Source organism: Schistocerca nitens, chromosome 4 (genome assembly GCF_023898315.1).
Source record: "Schistocerca nitens isolate TAMUIC-IGC-003100 chromosome 4, iqSchNite1.1, whole genome shotgun sequence".
NCBI classification, from domain to species: Eukaryota; Metazoa; Arthropoda; class Insecta; order Orthoptera; family Acrididae; genus Schistocerca; species Schistocerca nitens.
This window is the reverse complement of record NC_064617.1, coordinates 403,933,156-403,958,606: the sequence shown is the minus strand read 5'-3', so window position 1 is coordinate 403,958,606 and position 25,451 is coordinate 403,933,156. Positions and strand designations below refer to the sequence as shown.

General features: G+C 41.9%; 1 protein-coding gene across 1 annotated transcript in view; it reads right to left on the bottom strand.

Annotated features, from left to right (window-relative positions):
• LOC126252343 (diuretic hormone receptor-like) overlaps positions 1-18,271 on the bottom strand; it is a 263,050-nt gene extending 244,779 nt beyond the window's left edge. The window contains exon 1 of the mRNA XM_049953232.1: positions 18,153-18,271. Coding sequence (XP_049809189.1) covers positions 18,153-18,271 — 119 coding nt within the window. The remainder of the gene's footprint in view (positions 1-18,152) is intronic.
• Positions 18,272-25,451: the final 7,180 nt, after the last annotated feature.

Here is a 25,451-nt window from a genome sequence, read left to right as displayed (position 1 = left end):
ACATTAACCTGTGATCTTGCAATGTTAATTACTTAAATATGTTAGCTAGATAAATGTGTTCCTAAAGTTTCATTACTCTAAATTAATTATTTTTTGGTGTTGGGATTTTTTCCTCTCGGTATATGAATCAGCACGCATATATGTCTGTCTGAGAGGCCTCTAAAATCCCTGGATTCACTACAACCAAATGTTGGATAGAAACAGCAAATTTAACCAGTGTAACCATTGTGGGGTTTATTACTACTAGCTCCAATAGGAGCAGAACATATGCAAAAACTTGGTTTCTCAATCACTACTGTACCACAATATCGACTTGCTTTCCAGGGCAGCCTACATTTCAGAGACAGTAAAAGCTTTTTGTCACAACGTACTGCTTCCCTTGCAGGACATGTGTGTTGTGTTTGAGTGGTATTGGTCTCATACATTTTTGCAGGTGTGACATACAAAAACTGTTGTATGTGATATTAACCAGGAAACATCTACTATAGTTCAAATGTCTCTGAGCACTATGGGACTTAACATCTGAGATCATCAGTCCCCTAGAACTTAGAACTACTTAAACCTAACTAACCTAAGGACATCACACACATCCATGCCCGAGGCAGGATTCGAACCTGCGACCGTAGCGGTCGCGCCGATCCGGGCTGTAGCGCCTAGAACCGCTCGGCCACTGCGGCCGCCCATCTACTATAGTTGTGGTCTCTACAATACAAGGCTTCAAGGACTCATTGCTATCTTCCAGTTTATTTATTAATATTAGCCAGTGGCCTTGCCGCAGTGGTTACACTGGTTCTTGTCAGATACTGAAGTAAGGTTCTATTGGGTGTAGCTAGCACTTGGATGGGTAACTGTCAGCGTCTGCTGAGTGTTGTTGGCAAGCAGGGTGCACTCAGCCATTGTGAGGCCAATTGAGGAGCAACTTGACTGAGAACTAGCAGCTCCATACGCAAAACTGACATCGGTGTGGAAAGCGGTGAGCTGACCACATACCCCTCTGTAACCACATCCAGCGATGCCTATCAGCCGAAGATGACATGGTGGTCGGTCGTTACCACTGGGCCTTCTGAGGCCTCTTTGGATGAAGTATACGGAGCATAAATATAAATTCAAAGAGTCAATGTCAAAGCTAATTTACAATGCAACACTTCTGCCATTTTCAACACATAAAATTGATTAGGCCAATGTGCTCATGTGACACAAAAGTTTCAACTATAGCTGACATAAGGGTAATTACAGAAGTTAGCATTATGTACATTAGTACTGATCTGCCTTATCAACCATCTCCGCAAGGGAGCTTATACACAAGAGGTAAAAAACAGTTTCCAAGGCCGTTGGCAAGTAGGCTACAATGCACGACAGGAATGTTGTAGGAGTGGTGCTGGCCTGCTTTATCAACCAGCATGTAATGGTACTTGAATTATGTAACCATTACGGCAGCTCACCTGAACCTCTCGATACCAGCAATATTCTACTGTTTCTGTAAAGTAGTTGACATATTTCTGAGACAACATTCAGATTTGATTTCATTAATGTTGAGGTACTTTGATACATCGATATGTTTATGTTGCAATGATATTATTCTTATGTGTATTCTTTCTTTTGTCACTATGATCTTTGACGTACTTGTAACTCTGATTTTTTGGGTGCGCAAGCAGTTAGTTAGAGAGTCGGACCTTGAGAAGGTCAAGTCTTGGACGTCATGTTGGAAAGACGCATAATGTAGTCAGCTCATAAAATGTGAACTTTAACAGTGAGTAAGATGTTTTCACGTATGTTTTGTATTGTGAAGTGATGTTTTGTGTGCTACGTGCCATTGTAACAAAAGCAATAAAAATGAAGTGTAACTTAAATTCGGAGTGCTGATTATTATTTTTTTTACATCACCTTTGTGCCTACTTTGAAAGGTTTAATCTTCAAGAATGGCTTGTGAAGCGCATCTACAAAACATTTGAATATAGCAGAATAAAACCTAGGCCTCTTCGCATACGAGCTTGGAATCATCACCACCTAGATTTTCGGCGACTGAGCCATGATTTTACAACGAGACCAGCGTGGGAAACACGAAAGATGAGTGCCTAGTTTATTTATTATTACATGAAATGACTTTATTAAGAGTGCTCTAATGACACCTGCCACATAATAACTTTGTTGTTGCCCGAAAACGCAGTATTTAGCAGCGTGAGCAACACCACAATCATTATTAAATTTTGACCTTTGTTGTGGTAAGGTTGTTAGAAGCAGGAGCTAAATGTGCGGATGGGCATGACTAGTGGTATGTTGAGATAGATAAAGGAGGCAATGGATAGAAAGAGGAGTGCAAGAGGCGATAGTTATGGAGCGTGATGGGCCAGGAGGGGACTGACAGAAAGGGGCGGGCAGTAGTGCATGAGAGAGGGGTATGTTGTTGTTGTTGTGGTCTTCAGTCCTGAGACTGGTTTGATGCAGCTCTCCATGCTACTCTATCCTGTGCAAGCTTCTTCATCTCCCAGTACCTACTGCAACCTACATCCTTCTGAATCTGCTTAGTGTATTCATCTCTTGGTCTCCCCCTACGATTTTTACCCTCCACGCTGCCCTCCAATGCTAAATTTGTGATCCCTTGATGCCTCAAAACATGTCCTACCAACCGATCCCTTCTTCTAGTCAAGTTGTGCCACAAACTTCTCTTCTCCCCAATCCTATTCAATACCTCCTCATTAGTTACGTGATCTACCCACCTTATCTTCAGCATTCTCCTGTAGCACCACATTTCAAAAGCTTCTATTCTCTTCTTGTCCAAACTAGTTATCGTCCATGTCTCACTTCCATACATGGCTACACTCCATACAAACACTTTCAGAAACGACTTCCTGACACCTAAATCTATACTCGATGTTAATAAATTTCTCTTCTTGAGAAACGCTTTCCTTGCCATTGCCAGTCTACATTTTATATCCTCTCTACTTCGACCATCATCGGTTATTTTACTCCCTAAATAGCAAAACTCCTTTACTACTTTAAGTGTCTCATTTCCTAATCTAATTCCCTCAGCATCACCCGACTTAATTCGACCACATTCCATTATCCTTGTTTTGCTTTTGTTGATGTTCATCTTATATCCTCCTTTCAAGACACTGTCCATTCCGTTCAACTGCTCTTCCAAGTCCTTTGCTGTCTCTGACAGAATTACAATGTCATCGGCGAACCTCAAAGTTTTTACTTCTTCTCCATGAATTTTAATACCTACTCCGAATTTTTCTTTTGTTTCCTTTACTGCTTGCTCAATATACAGATTGAATAACATCGGGGAGAGGCTACAACCCTGTCTCACTCCTTTCCCAACCACTGCTTCCCTTTCATGCCCCTCGACTCTTACAACTGCTATCTGGTTTCTGTACAAATTGTAAATAGCCTTTCGCTCCCTGTATTTTACCCCTGCCACCTTCAGAATTTGAAAGAGAGTATTCCAGTCAACATTGTCAAAAGCTTTCTCTAAGTCTACAAATGCTAGAAACGTAGGTTTGCCTTTTCTTAATCTTTCTTCCAAGATAAGTCGTAAGGTCAGTATTGCCTCACGTGTTCCAACATTTCTACGGAATCCAAACTGATCTTCCCCTAGGTCGGCTTCTACCAGTTTTTCCATTCGTCTGTAAAGAATTCGCGTTAGTATTTTGCAGCTGTGACTTATTAAACTGATAGTTCGGTAATTTTCACATCTGTCAACACCTGCTTTCTTTGGGATTGGAATTATTATATTCTTCTTGAAGTCTGAGGGTATTTCGCCTGTCTCATACATCGTGCTCACCAGATGGTAGAGTTTTGTCATGACTGGCTCTCCCGAGGCTATCAGTAGTTCTAATGGAATGTTGTCTACTCCCGGGGCCTTGTTTCGACTCAGGTCTTTCAGTGCTCTGTCAAACTCTTCACGCAGTATCTTATCTCCCATTTCGTCTTCATCTACATCCTCTTCCATTTCCATAATATTGTCCTCAAGTACATCGCCCTTGTATAAACCCTCTATATACTCCTTCCACCTTTCTGCCTTCCCTTCTTTGCTTAGAACTGGGTTGCCATTTGAGCTCTTGATATTCATACAAGTGGTTCTCTTCTCTCCAAAGGTCTCTTTAATTTTCCTGTAGGCAGTATCTATCTTACCCCTAGTGAGACAAGCCTCTAAATCCTTACATTTGTCCTCTAGCCATCCCTGCTTAGCCATTTTGCACTTCCTGTCGATTTCATTTTTGAGACGTTTGTATTCCTTTTTGCCTGCTTCATTTACTGCATTTTTACATTTTCTCCTTTCATCAATTAAATTCAATATTTCTTCTGTTACCCAAGGATTTCTATTAGCCCTCGTCTTTTTACCTACTTGATCGTCTGCTGCCTTCACCACTTCATCCCTCAGAGCTACCCATTCTTCTTCTACTGTATTTCTTTCCCCCATTCCTGTAAATTGTTCCCTTATGCTCTCCCTGAAACTCTCTACAACCTCTGGTTCTTTCAGTTTATCCAGGTCCCATCTCCTTAAATTCCCACCTTATTGCAGTTTCTTCAGTTTCAATCTGCAGTTCATAACCAATAGATTGTGGTCAGAATCCACATCTGCCCCAGGAAATGTCTTACAATTTAAAACCTGGTTCCTAAATCTCTGTCTTAACATTATATAATCTATCTGAAACCTGTCAGTATCTCCAGGCTTCTTCCATGTATACAGCCTCCTTTCATGATTCTTGAACCAAGTGTTAGCTATGATTAAGCTATGCTCTGTGCAAAATTCTACAAGGCGGCTTCCTCTTTCATTCCTTCCCCCCAATCCATATTCACCTACTATGTTTCCTTCTCTCCCTTTTCCTACTGATGAATTCCAGTCACCCATGACTATTAAATTTTCGTCTCCCTTCACTACCTGAATAATTTCTTTTATCTCGTCATACATTTCATCTATTTCTTCATCATCTGCAGAGCTAGTTGGCATATAAACTTGTACTACTGTAGTAGGCATGGGCTTTGTGTCTATCTTGGCCACAATAATGCGTTCACTATGCTGTTTGTAGTAGCTAACCCGCACTCCTATTTTTTTATTCATTATTAAACCTACTCCTGCATTACCCCTATTTGATTTTGTATTTATAACCCTGTAATCACCTGACCAAAAGTCTTGTTCCTCCTGCCACCGAACTTCACTAATTCCCACTATATCTAACTTTAACCTATCCATTTCCCTTTTCAAATTTTCTAACCTACCTGCCCGATTAAGTGATCTGACATTCCACGCTCCGATCCGTAGAACGCCAGTTTTCTTTCTCCTGATAACGACGTCCTCTTGAGTAGTCCCCGCCCGGAGATCCGAATGGGGGACTATTTTACCTCCGGAATATTTTACCCAAGAGGACGCCATCATCATTTAATCATACAGTAGAGCTGCATGTCCTCGGGAAAAATTACGGCTGTAGTTTCCCCTTGCTTTCGGCCGTTCGCAGTACCAGCACAGCAAGGCCGTTTTGGTTAATGTTACAAGGCCAGATCAGTCAATCATCCAGACTGTTGCCCCTGCAACTACTGAAAAGGCTGCTGCCCCTCTTCAGGAACCACATGTTTGTCTGGCCTCTCAACAGATACCCCTCCGTTGTGGTTGCACCTACGGTACGGCCATCTGTATCGCTGAGGCACGCAAGCCTCCCCACCAACGGCAAGGTCCATGGTTCATGGGGGGGAGAGGGGTATAGGGGGACAGAAATAGGGCGGCAGGAGAGAGGGGTATAGGGGGACAGAAATAGGGCGGCAGGAGAACATGGGTAGGGAAAGGTAGACGAGGATATGGACAGGGAGAGAGAGGAACAGGAGATGGAGAGAGCTAATGGGAAATGAGGAATGGGTGAGAAAGGATAGGGAAGAGGGACTGGGCACAAAGAAGTGAGGAGGTCAGAGATGGGGAGAAGGATATGGACAGACAGGAGGGGGAGCAGATGAGAGACAGATAGGGTAGAAGAAGAGATGGAAATAGTGAGAGCAGAAGGTTGAGATGGACACAGAGATTAGGGAGGAGGATATTGATGGAGAGTGAAGGAGAAGTATTGTGCAGGTAGTATTGGCATGCCTTGCTGGGGCTACACATGCTTATGGGTGTGGGTAAGCAGAGAGAGAGAGGTGGGGGGGAGGGGGAGGGAATACTTAAAGAGAGGGGATAGAGGGAGAGGGATAGATAGAGAGAGAGAGAACGAGCGAGGTCGGGCGGGAAGGAAGGCAATGGACAAAGACAAGAAAGAGATGGAAACTATGGAGAAGGAGATGCACAGGTAGATTGGATTGGATTGATTTGGTGGAAGGGACCAAACAGTGAGGTCATCGGTCTCGTCGGATTAGGGAAGGATGGAGGAGGAAGTCGGCCATGCCCTTTGAAAGAAACCATCCCGGAATTTTCCTGAAGTGATTTAGGGAAATCTCGGAAAATCTAAATCAGGATCGTCAGACGCGGGATTGAACCGTCGTCTTCCCGAATGCGAGTCTAGTGTGTTAACCACTACACCACCTCGCTCGGTGCACAGGTAGAGATAGGAGGACAAGGAGGACAGAGAACACATGTAGTCTTCACTCATGCCACTGTCTTGTAAATGCACGCTTGAACCATCAACTTTCTTTGCTGGACTGATATCTGATCACTTGCCCCACCATGTTTGTGCTTGTAGATTTCTGACACCCTCCTCCTGCTCAGCCATCTTGTTTTCTTAGTTCCATCTGTGGTCGCCTGATTTCTGACTTCTGTTGTGGCATCTCTCGTAGTTCATTTTATGTACCAATGAATTTACACTGTACAAATTGGTGAGCAGCTTTCGTCTAGCGTTAGAGACCCAAGCAGATTCGAAATGTAGCCTGCCAAGTCTTCAGCCATCCACTTCCAGCAACGTTTTAACGCCACCATTCTAAGAACACACAACAATACCGATCTATTGCAATAAGATATACTGATTGAAAGGCTATTTATAATTAATGTCGGATGTACTGGTGACGTCGCCATGCAGGTTCATGCCCCACAGCCTGGCGTTGTACAACGGTGAGAATTTATACTATGAACAATTTGAAAAGATAATATTGGTTGATTTTACTAGATTTTCCGTTTTTGGTAATACTAATATAAGCAGTGTACCCTTAAACATTTTGAAGTTCGGAAGGAAAGAGATTTCAAGTTCCAGCCATTTCCAAGCCGAAATCAGTAGCCTAGTTTTGTTTTGCCGTGTTTTAAAGTGTTTGTGAGTGAATTGTACAATGGTTTGTTTGCTTTCTTTATTTTTGCGCTACTGTAATTAAAACACGCAGAATTTTGATAACAGTTTTGTGTGCAATGTGGGGACAGCATCTGCTACTGCTAAACATGGCTACAGTACACGAATTTTCATCACCACACTTTTTTTTTTAGATTTCAGTAATGGTTCACTTCACCAACCATCATTTTAGGAGAGAAGAAAGTGCAGAATGTTTTAGATTGACTGTCTTGATTGAATAATAATGCTTTTTACTATTTTTGGTTTTAGGCCTACTTGAGGTTATCGTCACCTGACTTTTTATAGAAGTTTTGCAGTAATGACTCATCTCATCAAATACCATTATAGAGTAAATAATAATATATCATCTAATACAACAGAAAAATGCAACTGACCTTACTGACTGGCTAAAATTAACGTGACTGTTTTGAAAGGTAGGAAATAAAAAGTATTTTAAAAATCAACGTAAATAGGAAACTGTGTTCCCCACACACCTGTGTGCGCCTTAGGATTTTTTCTGGTCGTGCTACATGCAAGTAACAAAGTTTAGCCACCTGCGTCTCTCTTTAACCGAATACTGAAACCTGAGGTTTCAGATACATCGAAAAGTCTTTGAGACTGCTATTTCTGGATAAATTGGAAGACCCTATGCTCCAACGTTCTGGAGGCGCAAAATGTATTTGATGTGAAGAGCCAATTCCTCGAACCTCCTCAACTCTTTCGACATTTGTGTTATTTGTAGGGTATTATGAGAGGTTCTACGATTGAGTTGCTTCAGGTCTGTATGTATTTATCGGTATTCTGTTGTCCAATCAGCGAACACTAGTCGATCTCCATACAGCTGGTTTTTGGATTAAAAAATAGAAGCTGTTGATGTACCGCTTGTCAACTATGCAGCTATAATGCGTTGTCGTTAAAGCAATTACTTTCCCTCTTATATCTCCACAGGTATGCTGATTTTGAAAGTGCAGGGAACGCAATTTTGTATACTGCTTGCCTGCTAATTCACATTTCCTGCATCTGACAGTAACTTTCATCTTCAGGAGATACCTCTTGTATTTCTGTATCCTTCAGGCTGTGCCTTGGTTTTCTATAATAAATCCCTTATCCTCCACCCTTGAGGCACTGTATGGAAGCATTTTAGTCGACATAAGGTCTTCCTGGAAGTTTCTCTCTCTGGACCATTGGACTATTGACCTTTACATGTTGCGGTCAATGTCCACAATTTTCTTCATGAGTTCATTCTGAGCTTCCACAGACATCCTTTCCAGGTTACATTAGGGTCTTCTTCTGGGCCTGGGGGAAACCAATGTTTTGGCCACAGTTACAATGGCCTTTGTCTGGGTTCACATTATGACACGGTACCGACAACTGGCTCTGGCCATGGAATCTTCGAAACTTGGAAACTTGTCGTTAGTTCTTACGGGACCAAACTGCTGAAGTCAATGTTTACATTATGCAACAAATTTAATAACTCTTTAATATCGTTTATTTTCACTGAAGGAAAAATGGGTGTTCGATTTCCTACTTCATCCTCTTAGAGTGTCTTTTTTACATTATAACGTAGCCTGTGTCCTTCTCTCCATACCAAATTTCATCTAAATTGCTTCAGCGGTGTAGTTGTGAAAACTAAGAGAGCTACATTCGCATTTAATAACATAAGTATGGAATTATGGGTTGGACATAGGGAAGAGTCTATAAGCGTTATATTCATTGCGTTGAGTCGTATCGTACAACACATATTAACCAATAAAACCATTTTCAAAAATATGATTAAGTTTAAAAGTCGAAGATTAGATAGTGTAATACAGTCTTTTTTTCTCAAAATGTTTATTAAATTTCAAGTAGTTGTTGATTACACTGTTCTGTAATTGCAGCTGTGGAGTAGCATTGCCAGTATTTATCACTTAACTGGTTTTTCTCCCCTGCTTTTGATGGAGGTTTCGTAGGCCTGAAGGCTCTCAGGTTGGATGGGTGAAAGAGAGCCATGTGGAAGTCCCTGCCTGTAGGTACGGAGGCTGGCCTTGACGTTCCCCTAGACCACAGTGCAGGAGGGTTGCGGGACATGCATCCCTTTCTGGACTGAAACATGAAATTCCTTGTACAAGCCGTTTCAGCTAGATAAAAGATCCCTAGGCAGGTGTGGCTTCTCGCAAGGCATGTGATTGTTCGTTACAGTGCCTTGGAGTAATCCAGTTTAAACTTCAGAACAGGGCCTCCTGATTGGCTTTCACTCTCATTTTCGGCAGACACCAACCCGAGTGGACGCGAGAGCGGCGGTAGAGGCAGAGCAGTTGACTGATACAACGTAATCTACTTTAGTTTCTGAATTTTTTTCTATGTTGTTCTGGAAAGAAGCGAACTATACATGTGTATTTTACTGTGTAGACTAGAGGTTAGCAAATTACTCTAAGTTTTTGTTTTTGCCTAACTCATTGTGCAAAACCTGCTATAATTTTACCGCCGCCAGAAACTCCACGTCACGCTACTGAGTTTAAATCTCGTGCTGGTACACAGCATATAGATCAGGTCAACGCACTCTGGTTTGCATACTTATCTAGTACCGTAGTTTTTTGGGTAAGCAGAATTTATAGTAACAGCTAATTGTAGATACATCCACTCCTGTAGAGAAATTTATTTCTGTTTAAGAGCTTGCTGTGTCAGGGTATAGTAGGAAAGCTGCAGAGCAGTTTTTAATGTTTCTTTATTTTCCTCGTTGCGTTTTGCGTCGATTCCCAACTCATTAACACGATTTGAGATCTTATATCTACTTTTTACACATTACATTACGGATAGGGACTGTGCTTGTTGTAAGTGGACACAGGGAGAATTGGCTGCTGTCCGTAAACAGCTGGAAGCTGTGTTGGCTGTCGTTGACATACTTCCGGCTAAGACTCGAAGTTGCGGTGCTGGTGACGAGACCTGCAGCACCTTTGGTAACTCTGGAATCCTCTGGTGACCCGGGTGTCGCTGCATCTTCTGACACGCAACATCTGACCGGTTTGTCCCCACTGGAAAGTGTGTGGCAAACAGTGTTCGCATGTCACTGGGCGGAAGGCCAAAGAGGGAGCACGTCACGCGGCTGGCTCCCCATCCCTTAGCAACAGGTACAAGATGCTACCCAATGTTAGTGATAACTCTGAGCCAGCAAGGGACGCGTCTCCTGTTGGGCTAGTTGCCGATTTTCCTGGATATCTGGACTAAAGCAGAGGGTGGGTATACTTGTCACTGGGAGCTCCAATGTTAGGCGGTGATAGAGCTCCTCAGGAATATAGCAGGCAAGGTGGGAAAGAATGTCAGAGTGTACTCGGTATGTTTGCTGGGGGGTGTTGTCCACACTGGGTGCGACGGGCTCCATATAGTGGGGCATGCCAGCACGAATGACACCTGATGCTTGGGTTATAAGGGCATCCTCAGCTCATTTCGGAGGATGGCTGATTTGGTGAAGGCAACTAGCATCGCACGTGGGGTTGCAGGCTAAGTTAGTCATCGTACCCAGCATCGTACCCAGGATTGATCGCGGTCCTCTGGTTTGGAGCTGAGTGGAAGCTCTATTCAGAGGCTCAGACGACACTGCGACGGCATCGGACGTGAATTTCTCGACCTCTGCTATCGAGTGCAAAGTTGTAGGGTTCCCCTTAATAGATCAAGCGTGCACTATACGCAGGATGTAGGTACTAGAGCAGTGGAGTACGAGTGGCTTTTTTGGGTTAGAGAAACCCTCCCCTGGGATCAAAGTCGATTTACCTGATAAATTGGCAACAATCTCATCAAAGAATGTTCGTCGAAGCAGATCAGTGACAGAGAAGGTTGATGTGATTTTAGTAAACTGCAGGAGCATCCAAGGAAAGGTCCCAGAATTAGTATCGCGTGCTGAAGGTACACAGATATTATAAGGGACAGAAAGTTGGTTTAAACCAGACGTTAATGACAACGAAATCTTAAGTTCAGATTGGAATATTTACAGCAAAGATAGATTAGTCACCAATGGAGGCGGAGTGATTATTGCAGCAAAGAATGCGATAAAATCTACTGATGTTATCACGTATTCCGATTGTAAAATAACCTGTGTGAAGTTAAATATCAATGATCGGTCAAAAGTGGTAATCGGATGCTTTTGTAGAAAGCCTGGGTCAGGAGCTCTAGAGCTAGAGCGCTCCAGATAGAATTTGATGAGTATCGTTAGAAATTTTCCTGATCATACCGTTGTAATAGGGGATGACCTCAGCTTGCCAGTTACAGATTGGGAGTGTTATGGTATCGAATCTGGTGCCAGAGACAGGGATTCGTGTGGCATTGTACTAGATATTTCGTTGGAAAATTACTTTGAACAAAAAACTAGAATTCCATCTAGTGAGGATAACGTCTTAGACCTCCATGCAAGAAACAGACCTGAACATATCAAAACAGTTAACGTAGAGGAAGGTATCAGTGATCATAAGGCTACGATAGCATCTACGACAATGGGTCTTACAAAGAATGTTAAGAAAGGTAGGAAGATATTTTTTCTTAGCAAAACTGACAGGACACAAATTTCAGAGTATCCGAGCAGCCAGCAACAAATATTTGGTGATGAGAACGAAGATGTGGAGAACGAATGATAAAAATTTAAAGGCATCGTGTAATGTGCCCTAGAGAAGGATGTTCCGAGGAAGATATTATGGGATGGGAAAGACCCACAATGGTTTAATGGCCGTGTCAGAAAACTGCTACATAAACAAATAGAACTTCACCTCAGATGCAAGAGAAGAAAAAACCTAGCTGACAAACAAAAACTGAACGATGCGAAAATGAGCATAAGGAATGCAATGAGAGAAGCGTTCAATGATTTTGAAGCTAAAACTTTTTCAACAGATCTGAGTAAAATCCTTAAAGGTTTTGGTCGTACGTAAAATCATTAAGAGGGTCAAAATCATCTATTCATTCACTGAGTGACCATACTGGCACCGAAACTGAAGGTGACAGGAAAGGCCGAAATACTGAATTCGGCCTTCCGAAACAGTTTCACCACGGAAGATCGTAATACGATGGCTCGTTTCGATCATCGTAAGAACGTCGAAATGGCAGATATTGCGATAACCGATCGCGGAATAGAAGAACAACTACAATCGCTTACTTGTGGAAAGGCGTCAGGACCAGATGAGATACCTGTAAGATTCTACAAAGATTATGCGAAAGAGTTTGTTCCCTTCTAGCAGTAATTTATCATAGACCGCTTGACCAACGAAGGGTGCCTAGCGACTGAAAGAAAGGGCAGTTCATTCCCGTTTTTAAGAAGGACCGTAGGGCAGATGCAGACAATTATAAACGAATGTCGTTGACGTGAAACTGTTGCAGAATTACGGTATATGTTCTATGATCAACAGTTATGACGTTTTTGGAGAATGAAACTCTCCGCTACAAAAATCAACGTGGACTCCGCAAATAGAACCTGCGAAATTCAGCTTTCTCTGTTCCTCCATAAGGCTGTTCGCTTTCTAAGGCTGTTCGCAGATGGGTGATTGTCTATAACAAAGCAGCAAAGTCAGAGGATAGTAACGATTTTCATAACTGATGAATGTTGCAAGCTCTGGCAATTGAACCTGAACATAAATGAATGTAACATACTGCGCATACACGTGGAAAGAAACCTGCTAATGTACAGCTGTACTACAGATGACAAACAGCTGGAAACAGTATACACCTTAAAACATCTAGGAGTAAGTATCCAGTGCGACCTCAAGGGGAATGACCACATAAAACAAAAAGTGAAAAGTAGGAGCCAGACTCAGATTCTTAGGAAGAATCTTAAGGAAATGTAGCTCATCAAGGAAGAAAGTGGCCTATAAAGCGCTTGTTCGACCGATTCTTGAGTATCGTTCATCTATCTGGTGTCCCTAACAGGTAGGACTACTAGAAGAGATAGAGAAGTTCCAAAGAAGAGCGGTGGGTTTCGTCACTGGATCGTTTAGCTGGCGCGAGACGGTTATGCAGATGCTCAACAAGCTCCACTGACAGATGTTACAAGAGAGGCGTTATGCATCAACGGGAGACTTTTTATTGAAATTTCGAGAAAGCACTTTCCGGGAAGAGTCGGAGAACGCATTACTTTTCCGACATATGTCTCGTGTCATAACCACGAGGAGAAAATTCGAGAAATTAGAGCCAACAGAGAGGCTTATCGACAGTCATTCTTCACACTCGCTTTTCGCGAGAGGAACAAGGTTGGCGTGCTCAGTTAGTGGTACAAAAGTACGCTCCGTCACACCATTAGGTGGCTTGCGGAGTATGGTGTAGATGTAGGTGAACGTTCCCGGTTTTGCGCTGTGCCTACTTACGGAGCCGTTTTTTCGACATTTTCATAATCATCTCGTGGCTCTAACTGCCCGCCTCTGAGCGACTGGACGAAGTGTAATGACATAGAAACGAGTAAGAGATTGCTTAACGCTCTTACGTATTCTTCATTCGTCTGAACTCGAGGAATTTCTAAGCTCGTTGGTGGTGGTTTCTAGTTCAGGCAGCAACATAGCAGAATTTCGGACGGCTCTTAGAGAACTAACTTTACTTTAGGCTTTGGGAAGTAGACTTCTGCCCAGGGTCTGATATGGGATAAACACCTCAGGTTAAGGACGGGAGAGGTGACTCACAAGACGTCGATTGCTGCCACTAAAGGTATGTCTGTACTTAAGCATTAAGTACAAAAGAAAGGCTGCAAGCACATCTCCCAGCCACTGCCACCGCCAACCTCTTTATTTATGCACTACCCTAAGTGCTAACAAGGCACATCGTCGCGGCCTCTGAAGCAGTTCAGAACCGAATTTAACGCGATGTCATGCATCCAGCTTGTTGTTTTCAGTGCGCATTTTTGGCAATCTAATGGTGCTCTTTCCTATTTTTCGTGTGCTTTCCACATATAATTAACAACTTCCCGGTCACTGGCCGTTTTTGCAAATATTAAAATGACTATGTTTTATCCTCCCTGTGCCAAGGCTTCACTGTGAACTGTATTCCCTTGTCCGATTATTAATGTTATTTTTAAGACGTCAATGAGTAATAACTGAAATGTTCAAAGTCAATAAATACAGCGTGTTACAATAAGGTACGGCCAAACTTTCAGGAAACATTCCTCACACACAAATAAAGAAAATATGTTATGTGGACATGTGTCCGGAAACGCTTAATTTCCTTGATAGAGCTCATTTTAGTTTCGTCCACCAACGCTCAATGGATCACGTTATCATGATTTCATACGGGATACTCTACCTGTGCTGCTAGAACATGTGCCTTTACAAGTACGACACAACATGTGGTTCATGCACGATGGGCTCCTGCACACTTCAGTCGAAGTGTTCGTACGTTCCTCAACAACAGATTCGGTTACCGATGGATTGGTAGAGACGGACCAATTCCATGGGCTCCACGCTCTCTTGACCTCAACCCTCTTGACTTTCATTTATGGGGGCATCTGAAAGCTCTTGTCTACGCAACCCCGGTACCAAATGTAGAGACTTTTCGTGCTCGTATTGTGGACGGCTGTGATACAATACGCCGCCGGACCCGGTGGCCGTGCGGTTCTAGGTACTTCAGTCCGGAACTGCGTGACTGCTACGGTCGCAGGTTCGAATCCTGCCTCGGGCATGGATGTGTGTGACGTCCTTACGTTAGTTAGGTATAAGTAGTTCTAAGTTCTAGGGGACCGATGACCTTAGAAGTTAAGTACCATAGTGCTCAGAGCCATTTGAACCATTTGAGCCAATACGCCATTCTCCAGGGCTGCATCAGCGCAATAGGGATTCCATGCGACGGAGGGTGGATGCATGTATCCTCGCTAACGGACGACATTTTAAATATTTCCTGTAACAAAGTGTTTGAAGTCACGCTGGTACGTTCCGTTGCTGTCTTTTTCCATTCCATGATTAATGTGATTTGAAGAGAAGTAATAAAATGAGCTCTACCATGGAAAGTAAGCGTTTCCGGACACATGTCCACGTAACATATTTTCTTTCTTTGTGTGTGAGGAATGTTTCCTGAAAGTTTGGCCGTACCTTTTTGTAATACCCTGTATATTGGATAAAATGTCAATTTTTTCCATTCATAACTAAAAGATTCCCTCCTGCCGTTGATCACTGTGAGTGGTGTTGTAGCCTTTGTTGTGCTTATTTGACCCACTTCCATTAATATTCATTAAATAAGACGTTTTCCGTTGCGTGACAGTATCCTTGTTTGCAACTAGCATGCTTTGCATGACCGTTTCGCGTCATTGTTCATTCAGTTTTGCATCAGAAATTGGTTTTGTACAGCCTAGGAGTATGCTCCGACCTCAACTGACAACAGAAAATAACTCTTTAGCTTTTTCAAAGAGTAAATATGATTGCCTAATTCGCATAATATTCTTCAGATCAGTAAACATCTTGTACTACACGTTTTGTAAAGTAGCCTTTTTTCTTCCTCGACGGTCAAAATAACTCCATTCCAAATGTAATCGAGCCGGTTAAGTGGTGAAAATGCAAGAAACAGAGTTAGGATTACTTTTATAATATTAGAATGAATAATATTTTTAATTACCGTATCTTTTCTCCGTCATCTGACTTTGATGGAAAAAGCCCGTAAGCTCCCCTAAACTACACTAAGGTTATCTATGCCATGAAAATACGTCTAGTACTTTTGGAGATAAGTGTGTTCAAATAAGAAAACACACACGCCATGGTTTTAAATAAAACTTTAAATTACGGTAAGATATCTTTTTTTCAAGGTCTAATTTTGATTAAATAAAATCTATACGTTGGCCCAATTTATATTCAGGGGACCTGTTAAAATCCATACAAATTCGTCTAGTAGTTTGGACATTAACGTGCTCAGACAAACAGAAAGACACGATGGCTTCAGAGTTTTATTGTTAGTACAGATATACAGTCTACATTCACAGATGTACTCTTTTGATTTTTGCCAATATTCTATTTTATTTTATTTTCTTTTCTTTCTGCTAAATCCGTTTACATCACCTCTAAATAATTTCGCTATCGGTATCGTATTACAACTGTTCCCGATTTTCTCCGAGTAGATTTATACATACACATGTATTAAACGGACAACCTCCTTTGGTCACTATGTTAAATTTTTAACCCATTTTGCTTTTTTTCTAAAAGCACAGAAGGCTAAGCAGAAACACATGGTAAGTCTACCTGGAAAACTTCCATTTCAGTGATAACCGCTACGATAATGATATGGATTGGATATAGCATATTCTTGACAGCACATGTCAGAAAAACCGACAGTTGTAAGGACCAAATCACGAGGAAGTGAATCAAAACAATTGGTTTAATCAGAGTAACAGCTAGCCAGATCCATTATTTACTTCCACCTATTCCACAACGTTGGACTCAATAACTAGTTAATTTTTACCATACAAAGATGCCTTAACAGATTATATCTGTGCTCACTGTAACGTGTTCATTCATTCGCTGAAACTATAAATACGTCACTGAATGCATATATGAGTGCACCTAAAGAAATTATTATCAATACAACTCTTGTCGTAATTGTTATATTACGTACTCCCACCTTATAATTTAACTTTATATGACTAACATTTTCCATTTGGAATACTGTGCATTTGAACACGTCTCCGACGATATTCTGTAACTAATATCAGCATTTACCGTGGCAAAAATTAATAAAGACACAATATCTTTTTAACAAATTCCGTTTATCTAGGACGTTCAACATATTAACCTGGTGTTCATAACTAACGCCTTCCATGGCTGTAGAGATGCGATGAATTTGTCTTGATTAAAGATTCGACACACTGAGGCAGATCAGTTATTATAGTAACAGGTGCTCAAAACAGTGTTCAGACTCTACTGAATTTGAAGGAACGACGATTGTACTTGGGTATTATAGCTGCTGCTAACGCTCCCATTGAAATGTACTTCACTCAGAAAAGCTCTGTGTGATATCTAGCTGGTATTCTGCAGCAATATTAATTATGTGGAAGGCAACGTTTATTTTACATGATTAATTAACTGCGATAGCCATTACAGTAACGTCAATTTGCGGATCCAGCTGACAAAAGGAAGTGGTTTTCATAAACGTACAGCATTACAGTAATGTGCAGATGTGTATGTGGATAGTTGATACATGAGGTGTGCGCAGTGTACTCACTAAGTTCTTCATTCGCATATATGTAGCATTTCTCATTCCAGTAAACGCTATCAGTACAACAAAACTGACTCTAAATCTTTCTCACTGAAAGAAACGATACATTTCTCTAACGGAACACATAATATTCCGTGACACCATGTTATATATACAGCAGGTTCCAAAAAATACAGTATTTAATTTCCAGATTTTGTGTGGTTAAATAAAGTGCCAAAATCTTGAGCAAATTACTTTTTCTCGTATCGAATGGTTTGAAAAAATGTTCTTCACTATCAGTACTTACTTCAGTATAGTAGCATAACTGTTGATATTGAATGAGCATTTATGAAAGACGTAAATGGTAGTTGCACAATAAAAAGTCCGTAAGCATTTATTTCTTAGTCCAGTGCACGGAGCAATAAACGGGACTAGGGATTTATTATCAAATAGCTTTTCAACAGTACGAGGTTTATAAAAATTTTGATTATTGCCAACGGAAAAAGACTTGTTATTTCGATACGTTCTGCGTAGCGGTGCACAATCAGTTGGTAATCTGCTGCTTCTATTTGCGTTCTGATGATGAATTAGCACAGTAACAGTCTAACCCAGAAACTGTATAATGTTGAAATTCTGACCATGTTTTCATTCTGTAGAAACTGATGATGCTATTACCCAATATTCTTCAGACTGTCAGGTACAAGACATAATGCGAAAGTGACACATAACGTTAGAAAAATATAAATCGTTTGATTCTGCCGAAAAATTTTGCACTCGGATTACGACTACGCAACGTCATACCTCAGTATCTCGCACTGTATTAAGTTACTGCCGTTCTTCCTCTCGTTCTCACTCTGTGCATATTCTGTGATGGGCTTAGCAATATAGGACCACAACAGAGTTGAAGGAAACTTGCACATTTTCGGGAAATATGAATTTGAAGAAGACTAACCATCTGTACACACGTTTATTTTTTCTAAAATGCAAAAACATACACCGCTAAGTGTTGTAACAAGATGAAACTGCGGGACAGTGACGTTATATAATGAGAAATGTTGATTGGATATGGAGCACAGAAGAAGAGAACAACGAACATAGAAAAGAATTTCAACAATGACCCTGCAGAGCAGAGCACAAATTTAAGAAATGTGCGTAGCGGTAGTGAAATGAAAACGATGAGGTCGCGTAGAATCTATGAGACTGCCGATGTACCATCAGGAATTCAGGAAACCGTCATACAGAAAATTCCGAAGACTGCAAGAGCCTACAAGTGCGCAAATTATCGTGTAATCTGCTTAAAAGTTCATGCATCCAAGTTGCTGACAAGAAAACTGTACAGAAGAATAGAAAATTGGGGATCTGTTAGATAACGATCAGTTTTGCGTTAGCAAAGGGAATGCCACCAGAGGCAGTTCTGACGTCGTGGTTGATAATGGAAGTAAGACTGAAGAAAAATCAAGAGACGTTCATAGGATCTGTCGATACTGGAAAAGCGTTCGGCAACGTAATATGGCGCAAGATGTTCGAAATCCTGACAAAAATAAGGGTTAGCTATAGAGAAAGTCGGGTAAAATGCAGCATGTACAAGATACACAATATCCACAAGAGCCAAGGGGGGAACAATTAGAGTGGATAACAAAGAATGATGTGCACATATTAAAAAGGGTGTAAGAGATGCGACTTTCACCCTATTGTTCAGTCTGTACCTCTAAGAAGCAATGATGGAAATAATAGGTTCAAGAAATAAATCAAAATTCAAGGTGCATGCTAAGATTCGCTTATTACATTGCTATCCTGAGTGAAGTTGAATAAGAATTACAGGAGCTGTTGAATGGAATGAACGGCCTAATAAGTGCAGACTTCTCATTGAGAATCAATCGAAGAAAGATGAAATTAATCAGAAATAGCAGAAATGAGAACAGCGAGAATCTTAACATCAGAATTCGGGATCATGGACGAAGATAAGGAATTCTCCTACATAATCAGCAATATAGCCAATGGCGGAATCAGTAAAGAGGACATAAATAACGGACAACAAATGGCAAAAGTAGCATTCCTGGCTAAGAAGTATTTAGTAACAAACATAGGTCTTAATTTGAGGAAGAAATTTCTGAGATTGTACGTTTGGAGCCCAGTACTGTATGTATGGACTGTGAGAAAGCCGGAACAAAAGATAATTTAAGCAATTGAGATGTGGTGCCACAGAAGAATGTTGAAAATTAGGCGTATTGTTAAGGTAAGGAATTAGGTTCTCAGCAGAACCGGCGAGGAAAGGAAAACACTGACAAGAAGAAAGAACAGGTTGATGGGATATCTGTACGACATCACGGAATAACTCCCGTGGCGCTAGAGGAAGACAGAGACAGGGATGCATATTGCAAATAATAGAGGAAGTATATTGCAAGTGCTACTCTTAGATTAAGAGGATGACACAGTAGTGAAATTCGTGGCGGACCGTATCAAACAAGACTGATGACCCAAAAACGAAAGGTCGTCCAAATTGTTACAGGAGGATTAAGGATTGAAAAGAATGCTCCACACTCGATATGAGAGATTTTGCCGCTGAGCGATGATAATATAGGAATCTTCATCACGCCAAGTGATGCCACATACTTTTTCAAATAACACATGTTTTTGTCAAGAAAGATTTTAAACAAACATATGGTTTAGGTTTTTCGTAACATAAACGTCACTTGTTGTATAATATCGTTCGGAAACGAAACTCTAGCATGCTTGAGATATAATTGTCATCATAAAAATACTCAGATGAAAAACAGCGTGCTGAAAAGTAATTCCTCCGTATATTGTATCTCAATATCGGTTGAGGCATTAAATTTTGTGCATATCACTCGGTCAATATTTCTGCTTCGCTGATGTAAGTTGCAAGCCCGTGCTGCTAGAGGGTTCCAAATGGCGGTGTGTAACGAACTTCGTCGGTGAATGAGAAACGGCTTGCTGTAATCGAGTTAAGAATTCGAATAGGTCGTCCAGACATGGAGCACCCTCTCATGAGAATGCCACACCATACACGACAGCTGCCACACCTACAACAATCCGACGCCATGGTTTTACTGTCATCGATCATTCTCCATACAGTTCCGACTTGATCTCATTCGAATTTCATCTGTTTCCAAAAGTTAAAGAACACCTTCGAGGACTTCACTTTGACTGTGATGAAGCAGTGCAAGGAGAGCTGCGGATTTGGCTCCATTAACAAAGTGAAACATTCGCATTACGATATAGACAAACTGGTCTCTTATTGGGACAAATGTGTTTGTCGCCAGGGTGACTAGGTTGAGAAATAAATATGTATACATGAAGAATGAAGGTGTAGCATGTCAGTAACTTTGGTCTTATCTAAAAAGCTGAAAGAGTTTTCAAGTAGGAAATTCGGAGACATTACTTTTCAGCACGCCTTCGTACGTAATTGAATCACATGTATGCACCCGAAAACGAGAAATTTTTTTAGTATTTTTCGGCAATTACAGACAAATGGAAGAAATGACCTGAAGGTCGTAAACAGGCAAGGCTAAGTACCGCAATAAATAAATAAAAACCCTGGGCATCCTTAGCATCGAGCGAGTTGGCGTAGTTGTCAATGGACTGGGTTCGTATTCTGAATGACTGGAGCTCATATTACGCAGTATGCCTGTGTCACCATCTCGCTGCGGAATACAATAGTGACGCTGCTTTTCGCCGGAGACTACTTCGTCGCACTTCGCGAACCACAAGTGTTTCAATTGATACAGAATAACAGCCCTCAGAAGGAGCCTTACGTCTTCACCCTGGTCGAGCTCGTGGATGAAGTAGACCCACTCCCTGATTGCCGAATGCATATCGCTGCGTTTCTATTCGTGTGCTAAACAACTGGAGCAGACAAACCACTGAATTCCAACGCATTAGTCGTCACCGTAAATTCACTTGCAAAGAAGATAGTTCCGCTAAATTTTATGAAGACAGCCTCATAGAAGACAGACTCCAAGAAGCACTGGCAGTCACGTCCGGATAGATGCCCAGAAGTTACCACATTCTATTTTGGAAGAAGTAGCACGCATCGTACTGGCATTTACAATAACAGAGGAAGCCTACAGTCCGCCGCCGCATTTGAAAGTGGTCTTCGCAGCTTCAACGGACAGCCACCCTCGCCATCTACGAATAGCCATACTTCCTCTATAGCGTCAAGAGAGGCTGCCTGCTGCCCTGAGTTCCATCGCCACAGCTGCGGCGTATGCTCCCGCCACGAAGCCTTTTGCCCACATAGCCGTCGTCTGTCACAATACCAGAAGACAACTGTAAAGCTGTGACCGCCTTTGAAGGTTGCTACAACCACTTTAGACCTCAGTCCGTCTACTGTCATGTCCCAGCCCTCTGCTTCGGTTTCGTCAAGCAATAACTCCACGTTTAGGCAGGTGGTGCGCCTATGGTTTATGGTGCGCAATCATAAGGATGGCCAAAATATATCTGGTGATGTACAGTTTCAGTCATAAGTAGCAGAAGTATTTCTTATCTGAGAGTCCAGAAACGTTTGTAGCAATTTGAGCTCCCTGTTTCTATAATGTTCAGGACGCGCAAATGTGATTTTAACACATATCACTCTCCGTACCGACGTTATTTCGCTGTTCACATATGCTAGTGTATGCTGTTCAATATGAAGGAGTCTGTGCAGAATGAATTAGGTGCTCTCATGGCCTAGGTGCTCTTCACTAAAATACATGAAGTCTCTGTTCATAACCCAACATAGTGCTCTGTCAAACAGACGAGTTTCTTTGCATCTGTGTCAACTTCAAGTTCTCAGTAAATAACGAAGCTGTAACAGGTACGTATCCATGACTATGAATAGATGAATTCTTTCCTCTCCTCGCAAGTGGACATTGATAATGTACAATGAAGAGCCAAAGAAACTGGTAAACCTGCCTAGTATCGTGTAGGGCTCCCGCGAGCACGCCGAAGTGCTGCAACACGACGTGGCATGGGCTCGACTAATGTCTGAAGTAGTGCTGGAGGGAACTGACAACATGAATCCTGCAGGGCTGTCCATAAATCCGTAAGAGTACGAGAGGTGGAGATCTCTTATAAACAGCACGTTCAAGGCTTCCCAAGTATGCTCAATAATTTTCACGTCTGGGGCGTTTGGTGGCCATCGGTAGTGTTTAAACACAGACGTGTGTTCCTGGAGCCACTGGGTAGCAATTCTGGGCGTCTGTGGTGTCTCATTTTCCATGTGGAATTGCCCGACTGTCGGAATGTACATTGGACATGAATGGATGGGGAGGTGATCAGACAGGGTGCTTACGTACGTTTCACCTGTTACAGTCGTATCTAGACGTAAGAGGAGTCCCATAGCACTCCAACTGCACAAATCCCCGACCATTACAGAGCCCATATCGATGACGTTTCATTGAATGGTTCGCACTCTGAGGCTTGTTGATGGCCCAGCATTGAAATCTGCAGCAATCTGCGGAAGGGCTGCACTTATGTCACGTTGAATGATTCTCTTCAGTCCTCGTTGGTCCCGTTCTAACTGGAGCTTTTTTCGGCCGCAGCGATGTCGGAAATTTGATGTTTTACCGGATTTCTGATATTCACTTCATTCGTGAAATGGTCGTACGGGAAAATCCCTTCTTCATCGCTACCTTGGAGATGCTGTGTCTCATCGCTCGTGTGACGATTATAATACCATGTTCAAACTCACTAAAATGTTGATAACCTGCCACTGTAGCAGCAGTATCAGATCGAACAACTGCGACGGACACTTGTTGTCTTATATAGGTATCGCCGACAGCAGCGCCGTATTCTACCTGTTTCCTTAGCTCTGTTTGAATGCGCCTGCCTATAGCAGTTTCTTTGGCGCTTCAGTGTAAGATTGACTTCTCAAAAGTGCGCTTGCAGCTTCCCCCCCCCCCCTCCCCGGTGCATAATTTTAAGGATAAATGGATATCAATAACATTTTTAATGACGAATATGGTGAGTAAGCAAGCTAGAACTTTATAAATATCTTAGTATGGAGAGTTTCAAATGTGTGTGAATTCCTGAGGGACCAAACTCCTGAAGTCATCGGTCCCTAGACTTACACACAACTTACACTAAGTAAAACAAACTTACGCTAAGAACATCACACACACCCATGCCCGAGGGAGGACTCGAACCTCTGGCAGGAGAGGCTGCGCAATCTGTGACATGGCGCCTCAAATCCAGCGGCCACTCCGCACCGATTTGGAGTGTTATGTCCGCCAGCATAGCTGAGTGAAGCCGGCACAGTAGCTCAGCGTATCAATATCTCTGCAGCAGTTCTCAGACTAGCCCGGACACACAAAAAGAAGCGATCACGAGACTACAATGTGTATTCCCTACGACAGAAGAAAAAACGACGTACCACGAAGGTATAACCTGAATGGGACAAAAATCGGTAGATGTGATGAATATGTAAGGACAAACAAGTGGTTAAATTTCAGAAAAATTGTATGATTTAGTCGAGAGAAATAGCTTCAAAAATTGAGACATTCAATAAACCGTTGTTCCACCTATGGCCCTTCAGCAAGCAGTTACTCAGCTTGGCACTAATTGGCGGAGGTGTTGGATGTCCTCTTGAGGGATATAGTGCCAAATTCTGCCCAACTCCGATCGTAAGTATATTCGGTGAGCCGCCTATGAGTGGTCCTTGTGATAACTGGAGCACCTATTGTTTACATGTCAGATCTACTATCATTGTGAGTTCAGGATTTTCAGTGCCTCTTTCACGATTGCTTCGTCGTCTTATTCTGTTGTCTCTATAGGTCGACCGCTTCCTTCTTAACGCTGCGTTCGACATGGTTCGCCCATTCCTGCCAACGTCGTCAAATAGTGACATCACTCTTATTCAGATGACAGATTGCTACAACAGGCTTCTTTAAGCCCAATTACACGTTCTCGCTCAAACGCTGACATCTGCTTATTTGATCATGTGTGTATCTGCGAGGCATAGTTACAGCCCGACTGAGTACACGAAGTGAAATTAAAAAAGTCTTTGTGCTTTGGCATCGAGATGTCACCGGTTAACTACCCTTAACACATTCATGGTGGAACAGCGCTGCAGCGTCACACATTCATCCATGGACAGCCAGAGTTCACAATTTTGCGTTTTCCATCCATACATATATGAATTAAAATTGTGACCGGATTGCGTAATTCCTTTGCTGTTTGTGGTTATTTCTCTTAGAGTGTATATGTAGCAAGAGAAAATTTAGTAAAATATTTTTATATACTTACTAAAACATGATAACGGTTTACATTTCATGTTTAAAAGCAGTAATACTTTTCTATTATGCTTTTGAGCGTTGGTGAATGAAAAGTAATTTATAATAGCAAAAAGATATTTTAAGCTATATAGTTACAGTTTAACAAATGGTTCAAAAGGCTCTGAGCACTATGCGACTTAACTTCTGAGGTCATCAGTCGCCTAGAACTTAGAACTAATTAAACCTAACTAACCTAAGGACATCACACACATCCATGCCCGAGGCAGGATTCGAACCTGCGACCGTAGCGGTCGCTCGTCTCCAGACTGTAGCGCCTAGAACCACACGGCCACTCCGGCCGGCACAGTTTAACATTTTTGAGATTTTCTTGTTGGAAATTCCCTACAGGTTTCCATGAGTGAGTCTGCGAGAAACTATTTTTTTTTTTCAATATCTTCTCCTGTTCCAACCTCTTCATCAGAAAGCAGCACTTGCATCCTACGTCCTCAGTTATTTCCTGGATGTATTCCAGTGTCTGTTTTCCTTTATAGTTTTTACCCTATACAGTTCCCTCTAGTACCACGGACGTTATTTTCCGACGTCTTAACAGATATCTTACCAGATTGTCCTTTCTTCTTGCCAGTGTTTTCCATTTACTCCATTCCTCGCCTATTTTGCAAAGAATCTCCTCATTCTTTATCTTATCAGTCCACCTGATTATCGTTATTCTGCAACACCATATATCAAATGCTTCGACTTCATTCTTTTCCGATTTCCCACAGTCCAAATTTCAGCACCATATAATGCTGTGCTTCAAATGTACATTCTCTGATATTTTTGCCTCAAATCAAGTCCTGTGTTTGATGTAGTAGACTTCTCTTGGCGA